We start from the raw sequence: 15,542 nt of genomic DNA on the forward strand, positions 1-15,542 counted from the left end.
GATAAAATTTTTATTTTATTATCGGGTTGATGTCATACACCAAAACCAGGTCGTAAAATAAAACAATTATCTAGTGTAGAAGTGCTACGATCAGTTATTCATTAGAATACGTAAGATGCGTGATTTCCATAAATGTAATTTTTTAAGTACAAGACCTGTACATAACTTGAAATGAAAGTCAACATACTCTACATAGGAATATCTACAAGATAAAAGTTCACTTGTATTTGGATCTAGTTACGCCTTTCACAAATCACTTAAACTTATATGGCAAAAGTAATGATTTTTACAATGGCCAGAATATGCTTGAAAATGTCCATACAAAGCTAATCTTTGAAAAAGTATACATGCCAACGAGAACCTATTTTCATTAATTGCATGATTACTTTCCAACCTACAGGGGGGATAAATCATTACCATAAGGCTTAAGACCATTGAATGCTTTAACCTTTCCATCAAGATGAGTGCAAGTCAAACAAATTTAATCTGCAAAATATCCAGAACAAAAAAATACTGCACAATCAAAGAATTCTCTCCACGTCAAAGATGGAGATTTCGTTTGTCTTGACAACCAAGATTCTCTGCAATGAATAGGACAAATGAGGATGAAATATATCAGGGATTTTTTTGACAAAAATCGTCACAATTTGAGCTCTTTAAAATTCTGTGATTCCCTTCAGATCTATTTTTAAAAGTGCACCTCAAACAATTAGGTTATCATGGTATGCAATGGAGGAAAATATTCCTGGCCACTGATACACTAATGCATGCATCAGGTAAGGGCTAGTCATCAGAATTGTTATTTTACCATTAATTTTAACTTTCACTTCTTGTTGCAAATTAATCACACGTCTATTGCGTATTGCATGAGATATGCACAAATTAAAGTGATATTTCACACTATTGGGGAATTTAGCTACTGGAAACCAAAAGACTGCTTATAAAAATGATCTTTACTTCAATTGTACATTATTAGGACATAAAAAATTGATAATTTACACAGGAAATTCAGACAATGCAATGGGATAAAATGAACAGCTGTTTTAATGTTTGGTAAAATGGCACCACACTAAAATAATTAATTCAATTTCATGTCTGCAACTACTGCCTTTGATGTTCCTTACCTCCATTTCTTTGATCCATGCCTTGTGAGGACACTAGTTTTTTTCAATAAAATCTTTAATGCTGCCAATGTATACTAAAAGTGCCAGATTGAAGCCGACCAATTTCAAGAATCACATTTTAAATATTAAACTTGAAACATTTAATTTCTTTACACTGCTGTGTATGAAATTGACAATATCAGTAATGCAAATGGCAGTTGGATTTTCAATTAGAAAAACTTGAGCTTTTATGACCTTTAGATCATGACTACCAAATACCCAAAATAGTCACGAGTGTCACTAGATGCTACCTGAAAAAATGGCCAAATGCCAGTCTGTGAAGTTGACCACCTTGTGCTCACTGATAGTCTATTTCAAGTAAAACAGTTTTAAGCACAAACTGACAAAATGAACAAGGTAACATTATCTGGGTTAGAAAATTCAGATACTAAAATTAGCATATAATATCACTTTTATGTTAACTAATTCATATACAAAGATACAAAACATTTTATGAGTTTTCAAAGGAACTGCTAATATTCACAAATATGCTGTAATTGACATGAAACTTTGATACACTAAAATAATGCCTACATTTTAAAAATGGAGTTCTCATTGATAAGTTAAACAATGGATTATAAGTCTAAAGTAAATTCCATAAACTACAAATAATGAAATTCAATGAATCCAGAGGACCATGTGAAAAAAAAGTCACATTTAAATGAAATACCCTGACTCACAGTATATCACAGAAATAAAGGATAAAATATGGATGCAAAATGAAACATCAGTCACAATACTTATGTATTTGTTTGTGTTTATAAAATGATAAAGGTTTAGGGGGAAAATTATGCTGTGAATTAGCTAGTCATTTCACAGTGCATAGGAGAAAGTCATACTACATGACTTGTAAAAAAGGGACATGATGAGATTAGGCTTTTATATGTTTAATATGTGCACTATACAGTTTTGGCAAGTTTTGTGGACTGGCATGCTTAATGATTCTTCTCTAACAACATTTGACTACACTGTAGGAACAGTGAGAACATTTTGGTCATGGTATGTTGGATGAAATACTAAAGCAATTTTTGTGAGAATAGTTCTATGAATTTGTTCCCTAAAGAACCATATTAAAAATGATAACATAGTTTATCTTACAAACTGTAGGTACACATATAGTATTGAAAGATAATATAGTCCAGCACTTGTAGAAAAGCACAAAGAAAGTTTTAAATACTTTTCACAACATACTAACAAATCAATTTTCACATTCATTCAAAATGAAAGTAGTGTTAAGTTTATAACAAATGACCACACCTTAATTTAAAGTTGCAAACTGCCATCAATAGGAAAATAGGCTTCAAAAGTGTCTTCATTGCTGCCTCGTCATGAATGATGATGAATTCAAAGAAAACTAATTCAGGGAAGCTCAAATTTGTCACAATGTAAAATTTAAAAAAAATCACAAAGGGAAATTAACACAATGGCTTTACAATTCAAATTTTGGCTCAAATATCTTACCAATACAAGAACAAACATTTACATAAATGGAATGGTTTCCTAACACCAACACACAAACCCTAACTATTTCCATGCTTCCTTCTTTTCAACCCTTAACCTGAGATTGGACTCAAATGGGCTCTTGGATGGCACTTGCATCAGCCTGAAAACTTGAGGTATCAACTTTTTAAACCCCTGGTTTTCAAGAAGACAAGTAAGAAACTTCTTGCACTATATCAAGGTTCACAGCATTTAATGCAATGCATCCATTCATATTACATTTATATTTACAAATATGTCATTGTTGGTAACAACTGTAAAATGTACATTAATGTATGAAAACAACTTTCTTCATTAACTAACGGAAATGCCTCATCAATCACCCATTAAACATTCAACTCATGCTTCTTCCTGGAACAGCAGCAGTGAGAGACAAATGTAGATTCCATATCAGTCCAATGCTGATTAAATCATTCACCCTAACTGTTCTTTTATTTTTTAGCTGCAGAAGTCAACTCTCATGAGACGTGCACGAAGTTTATCCTAAGGAAAACATACAGCGTCTCATACCCAAGAGTCACCTCCTGCAGGAGGGCCTGTGGCATGGCCATCCATGAGAACACCCTTTGCTTGATCTTCATAACCCCAGACGTCTCCGGGGCCAGGCTGGTTGGGTCCTTCATAGGATGGATGTGTGGCAGCCTCGTACTGTCTATTTTTTTTCTTTTCTCTGTTCACTTGAGCATACAGTGGTTCACCTGGTTTGGCTGGCTAGAAAATGAATGAGGGAAACCCTGAGATTCAATCTTAAGTCACCTGGTCATCTAGCTCTATTTCTGTCATCAAATGGATGCATCACCCATGCATTATACTCATGCTCAATAAATATCATGGAATAGCTCAAATTAAATTTATCTAGTTATATAATTGGAAAAACATTTACAGAATTTCAAATTCACTTTTCGATCATAATTATAGTCATTTTTATGGTATAAAGCAAAAAAAATCAAGAATAACCTCAATGATTAAGCTCAATTTTAAGTCCAAGTAAAAAATGTGAACACTAAGGAGTAGTCATTCATTAAATATTTACAATTATGAGAATAAGTACAAAGTCATAAACCACTTCCATAAATTATCAATAACACCAATAATTTTATGTTTCAAAGTTAGTTAATACCACTCTCCACTGTTAATGAGAATTTTCCAAAAATACTGTCAAATTCAATTCTAAGGTAAAGTAAGTCTAAGAATCTCACAGCATGCAAAGTGTTTATGGGCTCTAAAAGGGATACTTTGACAAGTTATTTTCATGAACCTTGAAAGAAAAAAAGAATATTGCTTCATTACTGAAAACCATAATTCTGTCAACAAATGATAAGTTATGAAAATGGTCGACATGTCTTGATAACCTGAAGGTGACATGTTAGTCTACAGTAGAACTGATGCCATTTAGTAATTAAAAGTAGACTCTTAAGGTTATTTTATCCAATGCTCAAAAGGATATCACCAGTAATATCATTCCCCACACTGTTAAAATATTTTAACTGTAAAGACTGATGATTGACCTTATAATAACTTAAAATGGTAAATATCTTGTAAACTTGTAAAATACAAGCACCCTTGGTTCATACTTTTGTACACTTGAAATATTTTGAACCAAATATTTTGCAAATAGATTATTTTTTGTCTGTAATATATTTAGGAAAGTAATAGGGCAGTTTTGTTAAAAATAAAATAATTATTAAAATATGAGAGCTATTCAATAAAGAGTGTTCAGAATTCTTTTAATCTTCCATAACTTTGCCATATTGTTACCTTTAAGTGTAATGTATACATGATATAAGGGTCATTGATTTGATCATATTATTGTAAATACCAGCAGCAGCCATTCAAAGTTGATACATGTTCAGCTTGTCTTGGGCAGCGATGAGGTAACAAGTGATAAGCAATACATTGCGTTGCTTTTGCCCGAACAAATCATCTGACGTCGAAAGCTAATGAAGGCTTATGAAGAATCTGCTTTTCTCTATGGTACAACTAGAAAATGGTTTTGAATGTTTAAAGAGGAAAGATTTCAAATGAACATGAACTCAAATACCTCCAGTTAGTTCTGTTATGGAAGAAAATATCGACACCATTGCTACCACTGAGGAAAAAATCATCGAAAAAAATATTCATGACCACTCTTTACTGAACAGTCTGCATATAACAAAATCAAGTCATACAAAGCCATTTGAGTTCAATTTTTAATGGTATCTCTTTCCTAGAGGGTTATTTATATGATATATTGGTAAAGAATATGGCAACTTAGAAAAACTGTCTACATCTTACCATGCAAGGCATACAGTAAAAAATTAATTTATAAAGCTTTTATCATGCATAAAATTATTTTTAAGTACTTTTTTGATGGCAAGTAAATGAAATGACTGTGATTCAAAGCAATAAGGCCAACTTCTGATAAATAATGTGAAAGCATTTTGTGATGTAATAACCCTATGTAACTGAAAAGTACAAGGAAATTTTGAATGCATAAAGAATGTAAGGTGAGGTATATTAATACATTGCCAGTGTATGAGTAAGCCAACCACAAGCTTAATATAAGCTGTTTGGAGTTAATGATTACACTTTCTATACATTCAGCCACAATGACATCACTCCATAAGAATATACTTAATATCACAAGGAAATATAAAGTATGCGTAGCCACACCATTTTATGGAAGTATGTTGGCCAACAGTCATCTCACTAAGTCAAGATCACTTGGAATATTCTCTAAAAACACCACGTTTATGAGGGAAATGATGCACTAAGCTGGATGGCTTCATAAAAAATACTTTCCGGTGAAATCACATTACAAAAGATTTTTAACCAATAAAAGAGACTTACATGGATATTATGCTGCAATTTACATTTATCCTATTGAGAACCGCGACTATCATCTGACTTTATAATAGAGTCGCTGACAAAATCGCAGGAGACCCCTTGGCTAACTCTTGAAAATTTGTATATATTCTGTGGTTGTTAAATAAATCCAACCGGCCACAACTTCAGATAGATGCTCCACTTATAAGGAGTTGAGTGGAAGAATAGAAAGCCACTCAATACCGAGTAGTATTGGTCTTAAAAAAAAATTGCTTTATGAATTCAAAGTTTATTTACTACCATTTACAATTTAGGTTGGAAATCATCATTTCTCCTGTTGTTTACACCCATACTTACTTGCGGTAATATCATAAAATGAAACCAGCTATTTTAGTCCCCATGATCACATTTCAGAACCAAAGCATTTCAGCCGTCATCGACTCCACAGACAAATATTCCAAACGTCTATAAGTTTTGCAGAAATGATTAGATACCTCAAATAATCAAGAGGCCACAATTAAAATGGTAGCTGATGATGCTGTCATAGTGGACTGAATTTGTTGAAGTTAAAATTGTTTACATCCATATCAAATCCTAACATTCATACATTCAAATTCAAATGATAATAGTAAATGCTAATTGAATACTTTCAACCAGTGTTGGTTTTGTGAGATGTTTAACAAATGGTGCTTCACAATTCTACCAAGATGCTCAACATTTACCAAAATAATTAATGATTCTGTAAAAACGTAAGCATGTAGGTACTTGGACCTCTGTCAACATTAAATGCTCAAGAAATAGGGACAGATGCTAAAAAAAATTGTATGCCACAAGAAACTCCAAAAATGACAATTTAAACTTGAATAAATCTTAAAGTATTTGTTTTTTCCATGTGAAATTCTAAACATTTGAAAAGCAATAATCAACCAAATGTATCCATGTAATCTTTATACTTGAGGAATGGGTTCATGTACTTAATCACTATACTTTTGGTACACACCCGTAACAAATTGAAGCAAATAGTTAAGAGACCTAATATATTTAGGCAAAAAGACTTTCATTCTGCTTGAGATTCACACACCACTCCCTCAATATAAATAGTTTTCAAATTTTGGATTATAGACTTCTGCAGCAACTCATTGGTGTTGAGAAAGCTTTAGAGTATATACTTCATGTGAAACATTATTAGAATCTTTCTCCTGACACGTTAAGAAAGCTTCTCAACTGAGAGAGATTGTAAGTTCTGATTTCATCAGTCATATATAAACCATAAACACAATAATCAACCCGAAGGTCAATTTGGTAGGTGGTGATCGAGTTCACCCAGTACTAAACCCGACGGCATGTTAAATTCACATATCAGGGTATTGGAGCCAGTTCCTTTCCCTTTGCTGGTAATGGTTTCCCAGGAAGATTTGGTACCCAAAAAATCACATAGCTAAGGTAGAGCCGCAGGTGCCCAAAGAAGCTTGCCCGGGAATCGAACCCAGGCCTAACGCTCTACCCCTGGACTACAACCAACCACTAGGCATATATATGACACAATAAATGGCAAGTGAATTTGATGAATTTTGAGTTTATGGAATAGATTATTAATTAAATCCAGAAGATTTTATTTCTGACAGAGAAAGTTAATTGCGACCATTTCATAAATGTGAAAAAGCACCTTCTGGGTACCAGAAGTTGACTAGTTGCTAATGTAGAAATTCACATTTCATTACATATTAATCCTTCTAATTATCTAAGGAAATTAACCTAGAATACATAATAATTTTGTTGATGTTGGCATTTGTTTTAAAAGGCAATGTCAGGATCACCCTGCACTACAAATATAAATGAATTGCATTCATTTAAGTACACTAAAGAGCAGTAACTGTATGCTGGATATGATGCACTTTAAGCAAAGTACATTAGATATTATGCATTTTCAGTTTCAACTGGAGCCCTTAAAATTTACCAAGTATAAAAGAGTCTAACATTTCAGTTGGCCAAACTGCATCTGCAGAATAAAAAAAATTAAATTAATTATTCTCTGAAAATCCAGAGATTACGATAATAAGTAATGGATAAGGAAACTGAGGAGAAATGCAGAATTTGGCAGAAAGAAGAAATATTTTATGCTAACAGCAGCTAAATAATTACTATTTGTAAGTAAGCTGAACCATAAATACTTATAAACAATGCAGACTAAAATATGAAATAATAGGTTATTAGCTCCACTTTAAATATTTTGTTTACAAACATAGAATTACAATAGTTGACCTCAACTCAATGTTCATCATTGAGTCAATACATCATATTTTCCATGTTATGTGGTTGGTGTTTTATAACCTATACACAAAAAGCCAACAAAATCACAAGGTTAAGGCATGCACCTTGATTTTGAGCATACATAATTTAATGTAAGTATTTATGGCTCAACGACCATTACTGAAATAAAGTATGTACACTTATTACACCACAATATTCAAGTAAGTCTCTTAGCCTTTGATAGTTTTCATATAATCAACCTCCTGTATCTTAATCCTTGCTATTGAATCTGTGCTCATGTAATGTAATACACCTCTTCATCTATTTATAGCTGATATATTGTCAAATATTTAGTAGAGAAACTACTTTCTCAGATATGCAAACAATTACATACATGATTAAATATCTGAAATAGCAAACTTGGCAGCACTTCTGCCATAAAAATTCTTCAATTCAATGTCAGAAAAAATTGCTGAAGTGGAAAGTTGAATCCAGAGCTAGCAACCAAAAGGAAAATTTGGGGAAAATCAAATTCAAAGTTATTGAACTCAATTACACGCACAGAGAGCTGAAACACCAAGATACTCAAAAGCACCCACCAAAATAAGGATAAAAATTTCCCATTACCCAATACAAATATGACAGAGAAGAGGAAACACCCACCAGTAGTTACAAGCAGGGACAGGTTAGCTGCGTTGCACAGGCTGGCAAAAGGAAAAGAACAAAAATTTAGTTGCTGTGAGCCAATGAGAACAGAGAACCAAGTTAGACCATAAATTTTTCAAAATAGATGGAAAGTGAAAACAGATTATCCATACACATATACGAACACAACTAAGTACACAAAAAGCAAAAAAAGTCCACATAAGTTAAACTGTTAATAACTGACACAATGATATTCTTCCTCTTCCATTCATCCAACATCTGTGACAGTCCACTACAAGGATACAAATGTTTATAGTCTTCCTTCTGTCCCTATATCCCATAAGAGCCCTGCCTCTCCCACGTTTTACTCCACAAATTAAAGTCATGCAGCTTTGATACTTCATGCAACAGCCAAAGAAAGTGAAGACAACTAGCTGGTAAAATTATATAGCTCTATAAATTGGAAAAGAAATAACTCATAAAAATTCTTTAAATCATACAGTAATTTAAAAAAATATATAACCAAAGCAAGTCATCTACTAATATACCCCAAAGTATTTTGACTAAACTGTCAATACAGAAATAATAAAAGTATCAAACACCTCCAAATATGGATAGGCTACAGTAGGGATCAATCCCATGGTTACATGCATAAGTGTATAGAAGCTGGGTCACTTACTGGAGGGGGGGGATAAATTCTTACCCCTCCAGCAGGAGGGGCGTGAGTACCTCCTTCAGGGTATGACATATCAGCCATGGGTATCTCTTCACCCTGAAAAGGTATTATTTTTTCAATAAATTCAGTATCAATAAATACAAAACTTCCTAATACAACCACACTCAAATTCAAAATCACAAATTCCATTAGTTGTTAACGAAATTTATTTGTTCGGAGTTGATGCCATTATTCAATGTAAATAACTAATCTGCAGAACTTGAACAACATATTTAATACATGCAAATACTTCCTTCACAGTGGTTGATCTTGAACAAAAATTATAATGGACATTTTAATGAAACATTCCGTAAAAAGCAATATTAAATCATTATAATAAGTGTCAAAGCACTATGATAACAAGTAAATAATATAAAAATAACATATTACTAAGGGAACAAACTACCAAACTGGCCAAATTTTCAGCATATGAGCCAGTTAAAGGCAAGTGAAATGTTTAATTTGTATTTTTAACTACCATGGAAGAATGATGTTCTATTTAATTGTTTCATAAATGTTAACGAAAGTTTGAAATCAAGGTAAGATATAACTACAACCACAAATAGGCCCAATAAATATTGAGGAATTTAATGAGAAGAACCTCATAAAACCATTAGTTTTTTAAATATGGTATATTAGATCAGTTCATATTTAACTGGCTTTAATGAATTATAATTTCCAGCAAATTTTGCTTTCGTTCATTTAACTGTCCTTACAGAAACTTATACACTCCTGGAATGCTTATGACTTTGGTTTGTAACTATAGAAACCTACTAGTTATTAAAATGAAGCAAATATGATAAATATATCCACTAAGCACATGTTGAAACCTCCAGTGCAAGTTCAAATGTTAATGCTAATGCTCTCTCCCAAGTGTGCCCTCTGACAGTTACTCTTTCGTCTTATGCATACTTCATAACCATTATTAAGGAGATTCAATTCATTATGTAACTGGAGTACTTGCTTGGTTTTCTTGTATTTTCAAATATTCCCAATGCTGGAAATTTTCTGAGCAAAATTAAGCTCAAAATTTATCTGAAAGTTTTGATAATGGCCCAAAATGAGGTACAAGTTAAGCATAGGCATCACTCCCTTTGCCATTGCTACATGAAATTAAATCAACAAAATAAATATTTTGCAATACATTAATGGTTAATATTTTGCACTGAAAATACAGGAATCAGTACCAATATAAATTCAAATTTTCCATCTTCTCGCTAAGTTTTAAACCTTTACTTTGAAATATTATGCAACTTAGTTCATAAATACAACAAGGATCTATGTTTAATTGGAATTAAGATCATTTCACAGATGATCGGAAAAATCACTTGTCAATTATATTAGTTCACAAAGATCATATTACTTTCCTAAGTCTGCTATTATGTGAAAAACATGCATTTTTACAAAAAAAAACATCATACAAGAGGTTTAAGAGGGTACAATGCCACATGAATTTTTAGAATTTACTTTCATACAAGCAATATCCTTCTCACACTCCTTTTTAAGAGGAAAAAACAATGCAACATTCAGAGCTGAGTACCCAACAGATGGTCTCATACACACTGCACCACACAACACTGGGTTAATCACTCACCCTCTGGAAGTTAGAAGGACCAGGGCTTCTTGACGCACTGTTCACATTAGATGGTCGTTGCATAGTCCTGTCCTCATATCTTGTGCCTCCTTGGCTAGCCATAGGTCGATTTAATGTGCTATTTGCATTATTTGGGGAATTAGGACTAGCATTCCTAGCTGCCACAGTCTTTGTAACAAAATCTTGTTCTTTCCAACCATGTTTCTTATATACTTCCCTCAGTTCTTGGTGTTGCCACATAGTATACAAAACTTGACCAGCGAACTTTATCACACGAGGTGTATACTTCTGCCTTTGGCGAGTAATGTTCATTAATCTCTCAACTCCACCAGCTTCAAGAAGGGATCTATAAAAATATTTAAAGGTTATTTTAAAACAAGTATTTTGGTGGGTTAATCCTTGATTATTTATATGGAACATATTGGAGTTAGTTGAGTATGAAACTATGAAAGAAATATACATAATTGAAATTATGAATTAAATATACTTTAAGCATATACCTTAAAGGTTCAGGCTTCACTTAGTGGAAGTTATGCATATCCATCAAATGAAAGAAAGAGCTTACTTTTCCATAGAATTAATTCAATTCTGTAGAAAAGTACATTCTCTTTCTCATTTGATGGATTTACTTAATGTACTTATAAATTATACAATTTTTCTCCCGTACAAGTGATAACAAATCACCAGAATTTAAAATATTGCACAGTGAAAATAATTTTCAATAAGGCTGTTCTGAAATATCAAAAATAATTATTTCTACAATAATCAAGAACAATCCTCTATCATGAAAGAGTACACCAGAATCATTTCACATTGGAATTGAAATATCTTGCACATTTTATTTCATATATTGATTTTTATTTATGGGCGAGATTAAAGACTGACTAAGAAATGTGTCAATTAGATTAAAATTAGCTGGAAAGAGAGAAAAAATGTATGTATCTTGGTAACTCTTCTTCATGCCTGTTTTTTTATGAAATTTCTCGATTAAAGCCAAATTAAAATCTAACCGTCCAGTTATAATTTATGGGAAAAAGACCATATTTATGCAGTTCTCAATTTTTATCATGATAACAAATTTAATACATGGTCGAGTCCCACGATATGATGTGAGTAAGTCTAAAACATTTATTCTTTTATCCACAGATATATTTTCTTTGAAATCCATTTGAACCATGAAATAAAATCCTGCTTTACATCCTGCTAAAGTTTATTCACTGATAACAAATGATTGACCAGTCGTTAAATATCAAGAGCCCGTTTATAAATTCACAACTGCAAAGAAGGGTGGGAATGGTGTTTAAACTTTTCTGGCCTATATCTCTGGAAGTGTGCAATGGGGTCTATCCATGGGACCCAGGCATTTGCTCTGATTTGCTACAATTTTTGTAAAACATTAAACATAGGCCACTACTTCCAGATTTAAATTCCTCTCCGAACATGGCACCAAAAATCTCATGCATTGACCCATTGACTTGCTTTTCTATGATATGATAAATCATGGAGTGGTATGCATATACAAAATTATATGACAAAAAACCTTTCTTCTTATTAATAGTGTGTTTCCACCTCCATAAATATAAATTTGAATATGAGGAGGTCACATTTTTTATTTGATAATGGCTATATTTTTAGTAATTGCTTTGTTTTACTTACTTTTACAATGAGTATGTGCCTTGAACCTGCTTGAAAGAAATATGCAGAAATCATGTTGATGTGGCTGATAGTACTTTGGCCACCTGCATCTTTCTCCCATATTCAAATTTTAGAATGATTCGCAGCACTCCCAACTATGGTGTAATTTGCAGTGAACTATTGCATGTAACATTGAATTAAAACATTTCGGTAATTTCCATAAACAGAGTAGGCTAATGGTGGCACCAGATGTCTCTGCTTCCTTCTTGTTTTATCCTCTAAGTCTTTATCATCATTTTCCAATCCATTTATTACCCAGGAATGGCCAAAAAGATGACCTATCCTAACAAATACAGACACCCGAAGCTTGTAATAATTCATTGTGGCATTGTTATTCTATGAACCTTAATTTACAACCAGTTTAACGTTTAACCTCAAAGATATTGTGGCCTTTCTCTGCCATAACTTCTTTGATTAACCTTACCAGCCATTAACAATGGATTATATAACTTTGATTTTTTTTTAAGTTTTTCCATTAAAGTTAGAGGATGTGTGTTTCCTCACTTTGGAACTTTCAATCATAGCTCTAGTATAATTAGTTGCTGTACAAACCTACATTAATGATATCAATCAGCCACAAAAAGGTTACGACTTCCTCTTGTTAGTTAGACACATTCCAATACAATTTTTTTACTACAGGATCACGTTAAAAACTAACAAGAAAGAGACTTTTAAATGTAAAATGCTCTAAGCCACTGGAGTCAGACCTAAAAAATGTGAGTAAATGCAAGGGTTATCTGCCTAAGTCCAAAACAATTTTTACGCTGTATTGGTCAGGTAAAAGATCTAAGTAGGAATATATTTCTACATCACAAAGAAATTGCCCATATCAATGAGATTTAATGGGTGTGCTAAAGTAACTTTTTGGAACTGAGCGACTGGCTATAAAATTATTTTTGACTAAGTATGGAAGTGGACAACCTAATGACTGCAGGATACATGCAGAGAAAGAATGGAGGGATTTCCTATGATATTATGGCATGACAAAGTTAAGTACAGTACAGGAGACATTTCCAATCATAGTATACAGTATCATTCATCCCTTCGATGTATAACACTGATGTGGTCTAACTGACCTTGAAAATTCTGCATTCTTCTTAATGACTTCATTCAAAGTTGCTAAAACAGCTGCTATTGTGTCATCAGATGTTCCTTGATCATGCTGTGGGTTCCCTGAAGGAAGCTTCTGAACAAGATCTCTCATTGCGTACTTCCCTGAAAAAATTTTTGAACACATAGAGGTGACTAATTATACAAGCTTAACATTTATTCTGCCATAAAATGTAACACATTTCAGTATTAGCTTTGATTACTTTGGAAATATTAGAAATAAACAAAATACACCTAACACAATAGCTGAAGAGGCTATTTTGAGATTTGAAACTCAAATCATCCCTCACATTAAATTCGATAGAAATGTTTGACCTTTGATGAATCATAATGGTTCACACATACATGTTGTCAACAAATTTTAATTATCTCAGTGTCTCACTCAATGAAATATTCGCATGCATTCCTAACATTACCAATGCAGCTATTAATCAAGTGATGAACCAAACTTTTAAAGTTCACTTGACAATGCTTGTTTAGATGACTAAAAATGTATTGCAGGCCTAATGCACAGATCTTACTTTCTCAGAATTGTCTCAGGCATTACACTAATAAATACATTATATATAATTTCCGGTGCTGCCTTGCAGAATTCTTTCATTGTTGGATGGAATAAACACTCAGCAGATAACACTTGCGACGTCTTTATCGATGGAGTTCAATTATAAAATTTCACTCCTGCCTGAGTACCATCATACAAACTTACAAACCAACCTCCTTTGCCTCAGCCTCAACCCCTTACCTTTCTTTTTGCTTTTAAATAAATGGCTAAAATTTGGAATCTTAAATACACCTGGGAAATTACAATATACATTGAAAGCTTGACCAGTCTGCAAGTTGAATCCACAAAATGCTTTCTTTTCCCATGAACCACCAAAAACCCTACTTCCAAGCACATCATAGTATCCTACTTTATCCTGAGGGAAGCTGAATATATTGTATTTCACCACCTAACTGGAGACATAAATTCATCCCTTAAAATTACCATTGTAAGAGTTACTTGGGTTGCATCAATAATAGAAATTCTTGTGCAAAACCAATGTTTTCTAAAAAAACTAGATCATTATGGTTTATAAAAAAAAGGTTAATATGGCTTACCAATAAGCTCTTTGTTCCTTTGATCTATAGCAAGATTCCTCAATGCAGTGGCAACGGCACACACGACACGGTCCACTTCCATTCTCAGCAACTCCACGAGAATGGGCAGACCCTTCTCTTTCCGCACCGCTGCTCTGATCTCAATGCTTGGCTGCCAGTAGCAAGCCGCCAGATTCTGAAGGGCTCCTGCTGCTGCTTCCAGGGTTTCTGGGTTTGAGCAACTTTGAAGAAGTTGGAGATATGACTGGACAACCTAAGGAATATACGATAATTACAACTGAGAGATAAAGAGGAAATAAAAAGGATGTGGGGAATTAATGTGCATGGATATACAGTGATTTCATTGATCACAATGATGCAATCAGTCAGGTGTTTTTAATCCCTCCCACCTATCCTTATTTCCATGGGTTTACTGTAAAGTGTAGATTACATTTAGAAAGTAATAGCCTGTTCATTTATCATTATTGGTCAACACATTGATTTTTCATTCATCTGGCCTCAGTAAAATATCTCTGGGTACAATACAAGAATTGCCTTCCTCACAAGGTGCATCTACACTAACCTATTAATCAACCTGAATGCTGGGTTTTCAGTGATCGTGGAACTCACCTTGAACTATACTTTAAAGCATGTGAACTTTTAAAATCTTGGGTAGGAGGCCCTATTCCTTCCTACAAGCTCAGTAAATGTTACCACTTGAATTTAACATAAATTTATCCAAAAGTATCACCTGGATAAGAAATTGAGACATTCCATAGTTGTATTATCTACTCGCTGGGCTACTTCACCCTTCCACATCGAGAGGACCAAAAATGTCCTTACCCCAAGTTAACAAGAAAATGGAACGATCCAACAAGTTATTCAAGCAATAACAAGTATGATGAAAGAATTTGAGGGGATTTCCTGGGAGTTTTCCAAGAATCTGATGAGTTCATAACTAATTTGCAAATAATAAATAGATGAGGAT

At 33.2% G+C, this 15,542-nt stretch overlaps 1 protein-coding gene across 9 annotated transcripts in view; it reads right to left on the reverse strand.

The window, feature by feature from the left end:
* Positions 1-935: 935 nt before the first annotated feature.
* The window catches only part of p120ctn (adherens junction protein p120), a 295,363-nt gene continuing 280,756 nt past the window's right edge, over positions 936-15,542 (reverse strand). For 8 of the 9 annotated variants that reach the window (XM_071583290.1, XM_071583289.1, XM_071583294.1 and 5 more), the window contains 5 exons: positions 14,576-14,828; positions 13,444-13,582; positions 10,673-11,018; positions 9,043-9,135; positions 936-3,374 (listed from right to left, as the gene is read on the reverse strand). In XM_071583290.1, coding sequence (XP_071439391.1) covers positions 3,168-3,374; positions 9,043-9,135; positions 10,673-11,018; positions 13,444-13,582; positions 14,576-14,828 — 1,038 coding nt within the window. In that variant the 3' untranslated portion in view covers positions 936-3,167. Of the gene's footprint in view, positions 3,375-8,381; positions 8,423-9,042; positions 9,136-10,672; positions 11,019-13,443; positions 13,583-14,575; positions 14,829-15,542 lie in introns of all 9 variants that reach the window. The other variant, XM_071583292.1, reaches the window with a different exon arrangement.

The sequence above is a fragment of the Hetaerina americana genome, unplaced genomic scaffold, assembly GCF_022747635.1.
Source record: "Hetaerina americana unplaced genomic scaffold, ioHetAmer1.1.p SCAF_13, whole genome shotgun sequence".
NCBI lineage: Eukaryota > Metazoa > Arthropoda > Insecta > Odonata > Calopterygidae > Hetaerina > Hetaerina americana.